This window comes from Pelobates fuscus, chromosome 3, assembly GCF_036172605.1.
Source record: "Pelobates fuscus isolate aPelFus1 chromosome 3, aPelFus1.pri, whole genome shotgun sequence".
In the NCBI taxonomy this organism is placed as follows: Eukaryota; Metazoa; Chordata; class Amphibia; order Anura; family Pelobatidae; genus Pelobates; species Pelobates fuscus.
Genome location: NC_086319.1, coordinates 427,121,475 through 427,134,041, shown reverse-complemented (window position 1 = coordinate 427,134,041; position 12,567 = coordinate 427,121,475). Strand labels below are relative to the sequence as shown.

The 12,567-nt window shown below is 45.7% G+C and overlaps 1 protein-coding gene across 1 annotated transcript in view; it reads left to right on the top strand.

Annotated features, from left to right (window-relative positions):
- The window catches only part of ACAP1 (ArfGAP with coiled-coil, ankyrin repeat and PH domains 1), a 292,765-nt gene that overhangs the window by 74,263 nt on the left and 205,935 nt on the right, over positions 1 to 12,567 (top strand). Inside the window, exon 7 of the mRNA XM_063449848.1 lies at positions 10,585 to 10,629. Coding sequence (XP_063305918.1) covers positions 10,585 to 10,629 — 45 coding nt within the window. The remainder of the gene's footprint in view (positions 1 to 10,584; positions 10,630 to 12,567) is intronic.

Here is a 12,567-nt window from a genome sequence, read left to right as displayed (position 1 = left end):
GTGGAAAAATTGTCTGGGACTTAATAATGCCACTACTTAATAAAGGTTATCATCTATACATCGATAACTTTTATAATAGCATCCCACTGTTACAAATGTTGTATTGCTTCGAGACCGTGGCCTGTGGCACTATTCGGAAGAGTCGCACAGGTTTCCCAAAGGCTCTAGCGAACAAAAAAATGAAAAGGGGGGAAACAGCAGCTCTCTGCCAGAATGAACTGCTGGCACTCAAGTACAGGGATAAAAAGGATGTTTTCATCTTAACCACCATCCATGGTGAAAACACTCGGAGGGTCGCAGTTCGTGGCAGAGACGAATATAAACGGGTGCCAGTCTGCATACGGCAATATAATCGGCATATGGGGGGCGTTGACCTGTCCGATCAACTGATGCAGCCATATTTGATCATGAGAAAGACCAGGGCATGGTATAAAAAAGTGGGCATATACCTTTTGCAGATGGCAATCCACAATGCCTTTGTTATTTTTAAAAAGGCAAATGCTGGGCTGAAAAGCACTTTTCTTTCTTTCCAGTTTGAGCTAATTTCTAAGCTGCTAGAATGCCACACAAGGAGACCATCAGTGGAGCCTAGCAGAAGAATGGAGGCAGGTCACTTCTGCTTTAAGATTCCACCAACCCCCAAAAAACAAAACCCCCAGAAAAGGTGCAGGGTGTGTTACAAGAGGGGCGTAAGAGTTGAGACCAGCTATTACTGCCCTGATTGCCCCTCTCAGCCCGGCCTATGTATTGGCCATTGTTTTAAAATTTTTCACACCCAGGCCGAATAAGTAGACCAGTTTTGGGGTGTGGTTTTTGGTTACCGAATCTTGGCTTTGTCTCCCGTTTATCCTGTCTTCTCTGATCCTTGACCTCGGCTTGTCCTATCGTTGTTCCGTTTCTCTTTACTCCTTTGACCTCGGCTTGTACCTTGACAATTCTCTGCTTGTATAGCCCGGCCATTCTAAGGACCGGTATTACAAGTTTCTCTCTCTGTGTTCTCTCTCTTTGTGGTCTGTCTGTGTTTTGGTTTCGGAATCCATGACCGCTTTGCCCGGGACGCAGATAACTGTGTACTACCCCCGGATAAGTTTACCCCAACTATTCTGTATATGGGGTATCATTGCACTAAGATGACATAGCTGAGCAACATATTAGGTGTTATACTGCCGTAGCACACATAAGGATAGCAAAATATACAGTAACATCTCCAAGTGTGTGTCAAAAAGGCAGAAAAAATGCTAATTGCAACTAGACTTGGTACAAACTAACAAAAAAATGATCCTACACTAAGGTTTAGAATATACCTTTTGAAATACCCTGGGGTGTCTACTTTAAGAAATGGTAGGCCTTTGTGGGGTAGTTTGAATTTAATACCTGCTAAGATGCTTGGAAATTGCACATAGGCCCAGCGTCAAAATTCAAAGTTCGGTAAAAACTGATATGGCTTGGTCTCCTATATGGCACTGTAGCTTCACAAAATAGTCCCAAAGACATACAATAGGGGTGTCATTTTACTCAGAAGACTTAGCTGAACATAATTTGGGGGGTATGAACTTAGTGGCACATGTGAAATATACAAAATGCCCAGCACAAATGCAATCCATATGTAAAAAACGCACAAAATAATTTTATACCACATACTTTGGCATCTATTGGTGAAAAAATGGGGGCATGTTAAGGCACAATATGCACCTTATGAGATACCCTGGAGTGTCTACTTTAAGAAATGGTAGGCCTTTGTGGGGTAGTTTGAATTTAAAACATGCTAAGATGCTTGGAAATTGCACATAGGCCCAGCGTCAAAATTCAAAGTTTGGTAAAAACTGATATGGCTTGGTCTCCTATATGGCACTGTAGCTTCACAAAATAGTCCCAAAGACATACAATAGGGGTGTCATTTTACTCAGAAGACTTAGCTGAACATAATTTGGGGGGTATGAACTTAGTGGCACATGTGAAATATACAAAATGCCCAGCACAAATGCAATCCATATGTAAAAAACGCACAAAATAATTTTTTACCACATACTTTGGCATCTATTGGTGAAAAAATGGGGGCATGTTAAGGCACAATATGCACCTTATGAGATACCCTGGAGTGTCTACTTTTACAAATGGTAGGCCTTTGGGTTTTTTTTTCGAACAGACAGACTGTTATAATACCCCAAATGGAAGCATAGGCTCATTAAATCCGTCTCTCAAAATTCTACTGTGAATACTGAAAAGGACAGGTCTCCTATATGGCACTGTAGCTTCACAAAATAGGGCCAAAGACATACAATGGGGGTACCGTTGTACTCAGCAGAAGTAACTGAACACATAATAAAACTTTGTACAGGAATAGCACACACCAACTTTACAAAATACACATGAGAAGTTCTTTGTTATACGTTTGTGTGCGAAAACCCCCCAAAAACACAATCTTACTCCAATATTTAGCAGAGGTTGGCGGTAAAATGGCTACGTAGAAAGTGTCAAAACAACCTTAGGTAAATAGCCTGTGATGTCTACTTTATATAAATATATACTTTTGTCTGGCAATTTTGTTTTCTTTTATGGCTATTAAGCTTACAAGACAAACATACCAAATTCTAAAATCGCTCCACATTAAAAGTTTATTTTACTCCTTGTGCTTTGTGACCTGTAACTACCAAAAAAAACTTAAAATCCCAGACACATTATATATTCTGTAATTCAGAACAACTAAATGAATTTATTTTTAATTACTTTCCTTAACCTGCACTAATTATGTACACATTATTATTGCAAAAACTGTAAAAAAAACACACAAAAATTCATTTTTTTGCATATTTCTGTATTTTTTTAATAATAAATAAGCATTTATATATATATGTGTTACATCAAATTAAAGCCCTTTCTGTCCTTTAAAAAACGGTATATAATATGTGTCGGTGCAATGAATAAGTAAAAAGCAAATTGCAGTTGAACGCAAACAGCAAAAAAATGCAAAAAATTCCGTTGTCATTAAGTGAAAGACAAGCTTCTGAAGCTCTGTCCTTAAGGGGTTAAAGGGCAATACATGCCAGGGGCCATAGTCGCAGGGCAGGAGGCTGGCAAACAGGCCCCTCCAAAAACCAGCGAGGTTACTTTCGCCACAATGAGGTTAATTCGTGGGAGTCACCCCTTGAATGTTATCAACCAGGTGAATGTAATTAACCAGCACTAGGGTTTTAACCCCTTCAGGACGGAGTCAATAGTACACATTCTGATCAAAATAAAACGTAAAGAAAAACTGGAATTTGCGCTATATGTCTGTTCAACCGTAATTCACCGCTGTCGCATTAAGTGCATCCACACTTATTATATATCATTTTGTTCAGAAGAAACAGGGCTCTAATTTATCATTAACTATTTATATATGGAACATAATTTATTATGAATAAAATGTAAAAAAATGTGAGAAAATAAGATTTATTTTTTAAATTTGTATTTCCGTCTGACATTTTAGCTGTGAATGTCGTAATACTGTTAGGTTTTACTGCAAAAAAATGCACATATTTGTAATCAGCGATGTCTCACGAGTACAACAGTACTCCCCATTAACAGGTTTTATGGTGTTATGGAAAGTTACAGGGTCAAATATACCAAATATATGCCAGATTAGTAATGTTACCTTTGAGACGGTGTGGTAGCCCAGGAATGAGAATTATCCCCATAATGGCATACCATTTGAAAAAGTAGATAACCCAAGGTATTGAAAGTGGGGTATGTTTAGTCTTTTTTTAGTAGCCACAGTGTTTAGTAGTCACAAACACTGGCCAAAGTTAGCGTTCATATTTGTTTTTGTGTGAAAAAAGCAAAAAACTAATATTTGGCCAGTGTCAGTGACTAAGTGGCTACTAAGAAAGACTGGACATACCCCATTTGCAATACCTTGGGTAGTCTACTTTTGCAAATGGTATGCCATCATGGGGGTAATTCTCATTCCTGGGCTACCATACGCTCTCAAAGGCAACATAACTAATCTGGCAAATTTCAATGTCAAAAAAATGAAATGCAAGCCTTATATGTGACTCTCTAACTTTCCAAAACACCATAAAACCTGTACATGGGGGGTACTGTTATTCTCGGGAGACTTCACTAAACACAAATATTAGTGTTTTAAAACAGTAAAACATATTACAACAATAATATAGTCCATAAAAGTGTCGTTCGTTTGTAAAAAATGCAAAAAACCTCACTTTTACTTAAAATATCATCGTTGTAATACAATTTACCAGTTTGAAACACTAATATTTGAGTTCAGCAAAGTCTCCCGAGTAAAACAGTACCCCCTATGTACAGGTTTTATGGTGTCTTGGAGAGTTACAGGGTCAAATATAGTGCTTGCAAAATAAATTCTCTGCACTTTCTCCCTGTGTTGTCAGGCATGTCAATCAAATTTTAATTAATCAAATCACATAATTATGTTTGGACTGGCTTAATCCGCGCATGCGCATTCAGCCGATGACGACCGAAGGAGGAGGAGAGTCCCCGAGTCCCTAGCGCCGAGGGAGCCCGGCGCTAGAGAAAGGTAAGTGTTTAACCCCTTTCCTCCCTCTTCAGCCTGGCGGGAGTGGGACCCTGAGGGTGGGGGCACCCTCAGGGCACTATAGTGCCAGGAAAATGAGTTTATTTTCCTGGCACTATAGTGGTCCTTTAAAATATAACTTAACACATAGTGTCATACAGTGAACCCATACGTCCTTGCCAATAAACTGACCATGCGCCTATGTACCACTTCCTCTCACCTCCACCCTCAGCATAAACTCATTCTCTTCCAGTGCCTGCCATCAGCCGACCTTATCCACACTTGGTGGGCACAGCATAACAGGTAACCTAAGGTTAACCCTTTAGAGCAGGGGAGGTTGAGACCTGAAAACTTGTTTACTTCATGCCACATAATTAACATAACCATCTCAAACTTAATTGGCAAGGACATACCCCCGGCCACAACCCCGCTGTTTTACGCCTAAAATCAGCGGGGGACCCCACCAAAACCATCCATGGCCTGTTCCACCGCTTCCTGCAGAGCGAGATTAATAGAGGCAGAGTCCGACCTCCATCAAGTGCACCCCATCCCCTTGAAATAACTAGGCCACATCCCGCTCATAACCCTAAGGCGAACTGGAATCCCCCAAGACAAACCTAGAAAAACCATCTTGTTCAATTTCCGACGGCAGCGCACCAGGGCACTCCCATTGCTGAGTGCGCTGCCAGAAAGAACGGGCGATAACCTCAGCCCAGACACTGTAGACATCTGGGAAGAAAAACAGAATGCGTGCCACGTCCAGATATAATGTCAACACAAACGAGCACCGAACCCAGGTCATTCCCCACCCCAGATGGATGACAAAACAGCTGCCGCACCCACCTCATGCATCTGGTGCCAAACCACCAAACCTCCGCTCAAGAAGGCGTAAGATCTAACCACTCGCCACCCGGGCTGGACCACCTCACGCCTCCTGGCCCAAAATGACATAGGAGCATCCCATGATCCCTATTCCGGGGGGAACAGTAACTGCAGAGAGAAATTAACTCCGGAGACTGGCAGGGTGAACATAAGGAACCTACCACCCTGACTCCCACCTTCTGAGTCTTTAAACCATTGGCGCTGGCACGCCAAGCCTAGCGGCCTCTATAGCCGCCCCTAACCGGAATGAATGCCCCCTGAACTCCCCACCATCAATACCCAGGAACTCGAGCCCCAAGTGGAACACCCCAATGAAATGGAAGTGGGAGAGAAAAACCTCTGTCTTCGAGAACCAAACAAGGGGTCAGGAGGCCGAATAAGCCAGGTGGAAGGAATAGAACTCACCGAACGCTAACCACCCGTCCCGGTCAACGGTAACGCTCCCACCCGTCCCGGTCATTCACACCTTACTGCAGCGGGCCCCACGCAGCTGTAGAGATTGACTCACGGATCAGCTTCATCAGTCCGCTAGACCAAGTGCCCACATCTCCACTGCCCTATAATTTGGCCTGCGGAGCCACTGCCCGAAGTACGTCCCACAGTGAACAAGACAGAGCTCACCAGCACATCAAGACTCAAACAGCGCTGAACTAGGCGCTGCAGCAAGAGTACCACCGGGGTAGAGGATACGGTTAAATGATAGACAGCCTGCACCACCCCTAGATTATCGCAATGGAAAAACTACCCACCTGTTCGTGAGTTGGGTACCCCATGCCAACAATGCCACCAGAATGGGGAAGAGCTCCAAGACAGCCAGAGTCTGCAAGATCCCCGATGCTTGCCAGCTTACTGGGCAAGAGTCAGCACACCATTGAGAGCCTAAAATGGCCCCAAACCTGCAGCAGTAAACAGGCGAAAGTCAGTGGTAGAGACCTACGGGGCCTGCCTGTACATGCTACCGTATTGGAGGCCAAGATGGGCCCACCAGCCCATGGATACTTTCCACCTGATGGAATTCCCCTATGGACCGAAGGTCCTGAACAGAGAGCACCCACATCCCCTATCCCGACAGATTGCCCGCATGAAACCGCATGGAAGATGGGATGGGCCCCCCAGCATGGGAGATGGGATGGGCCCCCCAGGACCCCACTTACCGTGACCATCTGTGAATTTTCAACAACAGTCTAGCCTCTTGCTGGGGGCCAATGAGGAGGAGGGCGTTCCCCCACTGACCCCCACCCCAAGAAAGGATGAAAACACACCTTGATGAGGCGCCTGGCGAGCCATAAAGGAAAACCAGAGGCCTAAGTCCATCCGGTCCCAGGACAAGGAGGGTCGCACCGCCAGCCGTTGACGGAATTGCAAGATGTACCTCCACCAACCCAGCTCTCCCTAGGGATGACACACGTCCCAGATAGTGTCATGACAGCAGAACAATGCAGAGGATTCTCGAGGAGCAATTGAGCTGGAGACCAAACTGTCCAGAGCTGAATAACCAGAGCGGACTCCCCGTTAAGTGGTTTTCATGTACTTTTTTTTTTTTACATTTATTTATATATACATTTATTTATTTATTTGTTTTTGTTTCGTTCCCACTGTGCTAAAAAAAAAAACCAGACCTGAAAGGAACCCCCCCCACGTGGGACCCGACTGGATAAAAGAAGAAGGAACACTGTACTCACCAGCCAATGCCCGACGAACCGCCCGTGGCATAACAAGCGTAGAAGGTCCAGGCAGAAGACACTGATTTCTAGCTTCCACTGTGTTCCTCCAAGGTGTTCCAGGCGCCACCTGCTGGGCATTTCTAGTAACTGCAGCCAGGTCCTGTGAGAAGAGCACAGAGAGGAGGTGAGCCTACACTCCACACCAGGAGGCAGCCGAGGTAAGTGACGAGCAGAGAGAAGAGGGGACCCAGGGAGTGAAGAACAGAAGGCAGAGAGGACCCAGAAGGGACAGGACCAGGTAAGAGCAGAGGAGGAAAAGGAAGGGGGGAAGGAGGGAGGACACAGGGGAGAAGTGGAGAGGAACAGATAGAGGGGGATGGGGAGAAAGAACAGAAGGACCGTCAGAACAGCAGGAAAACCATTGGGACACCGGAGGAGGGTTTGGGGCCCCTGGAAGGCAAAAAGCAGGGCTCCAGGGAAAGGAGTGGGGAGGGAAGAAACTGAAGGGGGGGGGCAGAGGAGAGAGACCCCACGGGCGCCATCCTCACTGGCAGAGGAGGCCCCAGCCCATGAGAGGTCCTCCCCCATCGGCAGTACCTTAGTGGCCTGCAGGGCCCACTCACCGCCGGGGCCCCAGTCACAGCCCCGCCGTTGAGCCAGCCATGCGGCGGTCGGGAAGGCCTCTGGACGGCCACACATCTCGCGGGACGCGCCGCCCGCCTCCTACTGCCTCCGGCACGATTACCAACGCCGGAGGCCGCAGCCTGTGATGCGGCTGCAGGAGGGGGAGGCCGCAAGTCCTGTGCGGTAGTTGAAGGCCACGTGTCTGGAGACACGCCGGCCTGGTGATGCCTCGGGCCCGGGCTCCACCTCCTCAACCGGGCCCGAGGAGTAGTGTCAAGGGAGGTAGCTGAGCCGGCGGGCTGGAATGCCGGCCGGCGCCATAGCAGCCCCCAGGAGCAGTGGCCACAGGGGAGGCCCCAGAGGGAGACAGGCCGCGCGTGGGGGAACCCAAGCCATACCTGGGGAGAGGAGAGCACCTGTGTCAAGGAGACGCCAGCCACCATCCACGCTGCTGCAGCTCTGAGGGAAGCCAGAAAGCCTCAACCACCATCCCTCAAGCTGGTAAACCTGCAGGCCCAGGCAAACAGTGTATCACCGACATCCCTAACTATAAACCACAGAGTAATGTGCATTTTATAAACCAGAGCTCCACTGTAATACATCTCACTATAATATGATGTGATGTTTGTGTTGTCTGTGTATGTGATAGGTGTGATGACTGTGTGTGATATGTATGCTATGTGTTGGCTGTGTGTGATATTTTAATTGGTGTATTAACTGTGTGTGATATGCGTGTGTTGGTTGTAGGTGATATTTTTTGCTGGGTTTATTGGCTGTGTGTGATGGGTATTTAATTCAGCTAAAAATACGCATTTAGGCCTATGTGTAAGTCCCACAGTCAGATGCACACAGTTATACATATACACTGTCAAATACAGCCACATGCACACAGTCGCAGGCAGATAGTCACATACACAGGATCAGGCAGAAACACACAGGTACAGACAGTCGCACACATACAGTTACAGGCAGATAAACACAATTACAGACAGACAGTCACACACACAGGTACAGACTGACAGTCATGTACATTCAGCCACACATACATTCTTACACACACACACAGACATCTACACACACACACACACACACACACAGAGTCAGGCAGGCAGACATCCACACACAGCCAGACAGCCATCCACACACAGGCAGACATCCACACACACACACACAGGCAGACATCCACACACACACAGGCAGACATCCACACACACAGGCAGACATCCACACACACAGGCAGACAGCCACACACACAGACAGGCAGACAGCCACACACACACACAGAGGAAGGCAGACAGCCAGCCACACACACAGACAGACATCGCCACACACACACAGGCAGACATCCCCACACACACACAGGCAGACATCCCCACACACACACAGGTAGACATCCCCACACACACACACAGGTAGACATCCCCACACACACACACAGGCAGACATCCCCACACACACACAGGCAGACATCCCCACACACACACAGGCAGACATCCCCACACACACACAGGCAGACATCCCCCCACACACACAGGCAGACATACCCACACACACACAGGCAGACATCCCCACACACAGGAAAACATCCACACACACACAGGCAGACATCCACACACACACACACACACGCAGACAGCCACACACACAGACAGACAGCCACACACACAGACAGGCAGACAGCCACACACACACACAGAGGAAGGCAGACAGCCAGCCAGCCACACACACAGGCAGACATCCCCACACACAGGAAAACATCCACACACACACAGAGGCAGACTTCCCCACACACAGGAAAACATTCACACACACACACACACACACACAGGCAGACAGCCACAAACACACACACACACACACACACAGGCAGACAGCCACACACACACGCACACACAGACAGACAATCACACATAGTTACCTGTTTCTTGTGGCGGCAGACAGGCAGTGCAGCTCCTGGAGACTGGCTGTTGGGGAAACAGGCACTCCTTCCTGCTTCCTATGCTGCGTTTACCCGGCACATTTAGCTCTGCCCCCGCCTCATTAAGCTCCGCCCTCGCCGCATAGTTGGACGATTTAAAAAAAAACAATAAAACAATTATAATCCCGGCCCACCATGTGTGAGCTGTGTCGGCAGCATTGCGCCCCCTGCTCCATGGCGCCCTGTAGCTTGCACACACCTAAGGCCAGCCCTGCCACTCACACACTTTACACAAAGGGAGCAGTGACCGCTTGTAGTAGTGGGATTTTAGTAAATAGTAGGATCCATTTGCTTTCAGTGAATTCGAACCGGAACAGGAAAATTAACATCTTTTAAACGTCATTTTTACCTTTCAGTTGTTTAGTAGATAACTCCCTCATTTTTTTTTATCGTTAAAGTGACACTGTCACAAAATTCGCAAAGACCCCCGATGGTGACATTGCCGCTGGTGGTCCTCTGGCGGGGTGGCAGGTAAAGGTGAGATTTACTTACCTAAACCTCCAGCACAAGACCGCGGGATCCTCCACAGACAGAGCCAATTCTCTGTAGGCATTTCTGGTGACGGCTGGGTGATTGACACTTCAAGATGGCGATATCTCCGCCCAGTGTCTAGATGTGTTAGGCATAGGAAATAGTAGTCCCCAATTTGTTTCAGTAAATCTCTTGATTTCAGTGAATTTCCATTACAGTCAATTCTATCTTATCTATTATTCTATAGCTAATGTCTGAAATTGGACCTGGAATTTGGAGACTGCTTAGGCTTTTTATCCCAATGATATAAACGTAATTGTATGAATAGGTCTCATGTATTACCAGACTCATTGTTTTATCATCGAACATCCCCTCCAATGAATCATGATGTCCGCTTACAGTCAGGCTCACCCCATCCTCTTCATGTCTTTCAGATCAACGTCATTCAAGGGAAGAAGAAATTTGACATTCTGCAGTTTGTGAGTTGGATTAAAAATCTTTGTCAAAATAATGGAATGTGGGGTACGATGTTAATTGCAGCTTTAAAGAATGTGGATTCATGGGGTTAAGAGTGTCAATTGCGGACTTGTATTCCAACGGAACCATGTAGTATGTGAAGATAAAAATGGAAAAAGTGCAACATGTATAGTAAAGTTTATGTGAACAAAATATAGGCAAGTATAATACTCACATAGGATAGAGCATGGACTTGCTCTAGTATTGAAGAGTTTTGGTGGAACAATCCCCACCTAGGATATATGTAGACAGGAAACCAAAATAGTAAAAAGTGCAATCCAAAATAAATTAAATCTACAAAGGTTTAACTTTATAATAACCCAAAAAAATAAAAATAAGTATTTAAAATAATACAGCTAAATAGTAAAACCACACTTTACGCGTTTCACCTTTGGGGTTTCATCAGAAGCATGGTGTAGTAATGCATAATATCTATTTATATAGGTAATATTTGGGACATTTCCATTGGCTTTCATTAGTTTTTCCGGGTTGTGACCATTCCAGGAAGTCATGAGGGTCAGATACTATATAATCAAACTCATTGGTTGTGTTTAAAAAACCGATGGTACTCAATAGTAGTTACGGACGTCACCCAGAAGGGATATTTCGTAGTAATAATCCATAAGGTCAGTCATGTGATACTGGTTGTTAGTTAAGGTGTATCCAAAGCTTTCTACCGTCTATTCGCACATGAGCGGCAATCGACAATATCCCAGTGGAGAACTGGTACCTGGTTATTCTTACCTTTTGCGGGAGAGGGGGGGTTATGACTGAAGCTTCCTGTGCTACAAAGCTTTGGAGAGGCTTGAAGGCCTGCCCCCTCCCCACAGACTAAGAGCCTCTGAAAGGGGTTATTGTCACTGTGGGTCTTAGATCATTAAAAACCTCTTTGTTGTCCAGATTATAATCAGTGCATAGTGAATGAAACAAGTTAGTTGTTGCTTAAAGGACCACTATAGGCACCCAGAGCACTTCAGCTCAATGAAGTGGTCTGGGTGCCAGGTCCCTCTAGTTTTAATCCTGCAGCTGAAAACATAGCAGTTCTAGAGAAACTGCTATGTTTCACTGAGGGTTAATCCAGCCTCTAGTGGCAGTCTCACTGACAGCCACTAGAGGCCGCTTCCACGATTCTCACTGTGAAAATCACCGTGAGAAGATGCTGACATCCACAGCAAATCATTGAGTACTCAGGAGCCAAAGTCGGAGGGGGAGGAGAGGTCACCAGCGCCGAGGGAGCCTGGTGATGGATAAAGGTAGGGGGGCCATGAGGACTACATAGTGCCAGGAAAACAAGCTTGTTTTCCTGGCACTATAGTGGTCCTTTAAAAGATTATCTATTTTGACAAGACTACATTTAACCCAATATTGTACATTTAGGTCTGGCCAATTGTACATTAAATAAGTGAGAGGAGGACAAAGGATTATTCTATCTAGTAGTGAAAGGTCTTTTTTTGTTTTTCCTAATATGATAAAACATTTTATGGATTAAGCTGTTGGGTTTCCTAACATAGTGCCTTGTTTATCTTTAATTAGCCAAAGTAAAGGGCTCGCGTCAGGTAAAATGCTGTTCACCCTGTGTCATGGACTGTTCAATTTTGTACCAAATCTTTCCTTTGGCACTTTCTAAGTGAGTAATAGAAGCATGTGACAAAGTGCAGCTGACTTATTGAGATTCAATTTATAACCTGAATACAGCAAAAAATCCTCCACAAGTGGCATCAAATTATGTAACGGAGCGTTTCGCTCACCAGAGGTTAAAAACCGTTTATGCGATATTCCCCTTTCCAATGCACCAGCAGCTACTGCAAGCACCAATCTCCCGAACTGAAAACACATGAATTCACCAACTCCCGAACAGAAAACACACCAATACTGGAGACAGCCGAACAGGAAAAGCATAC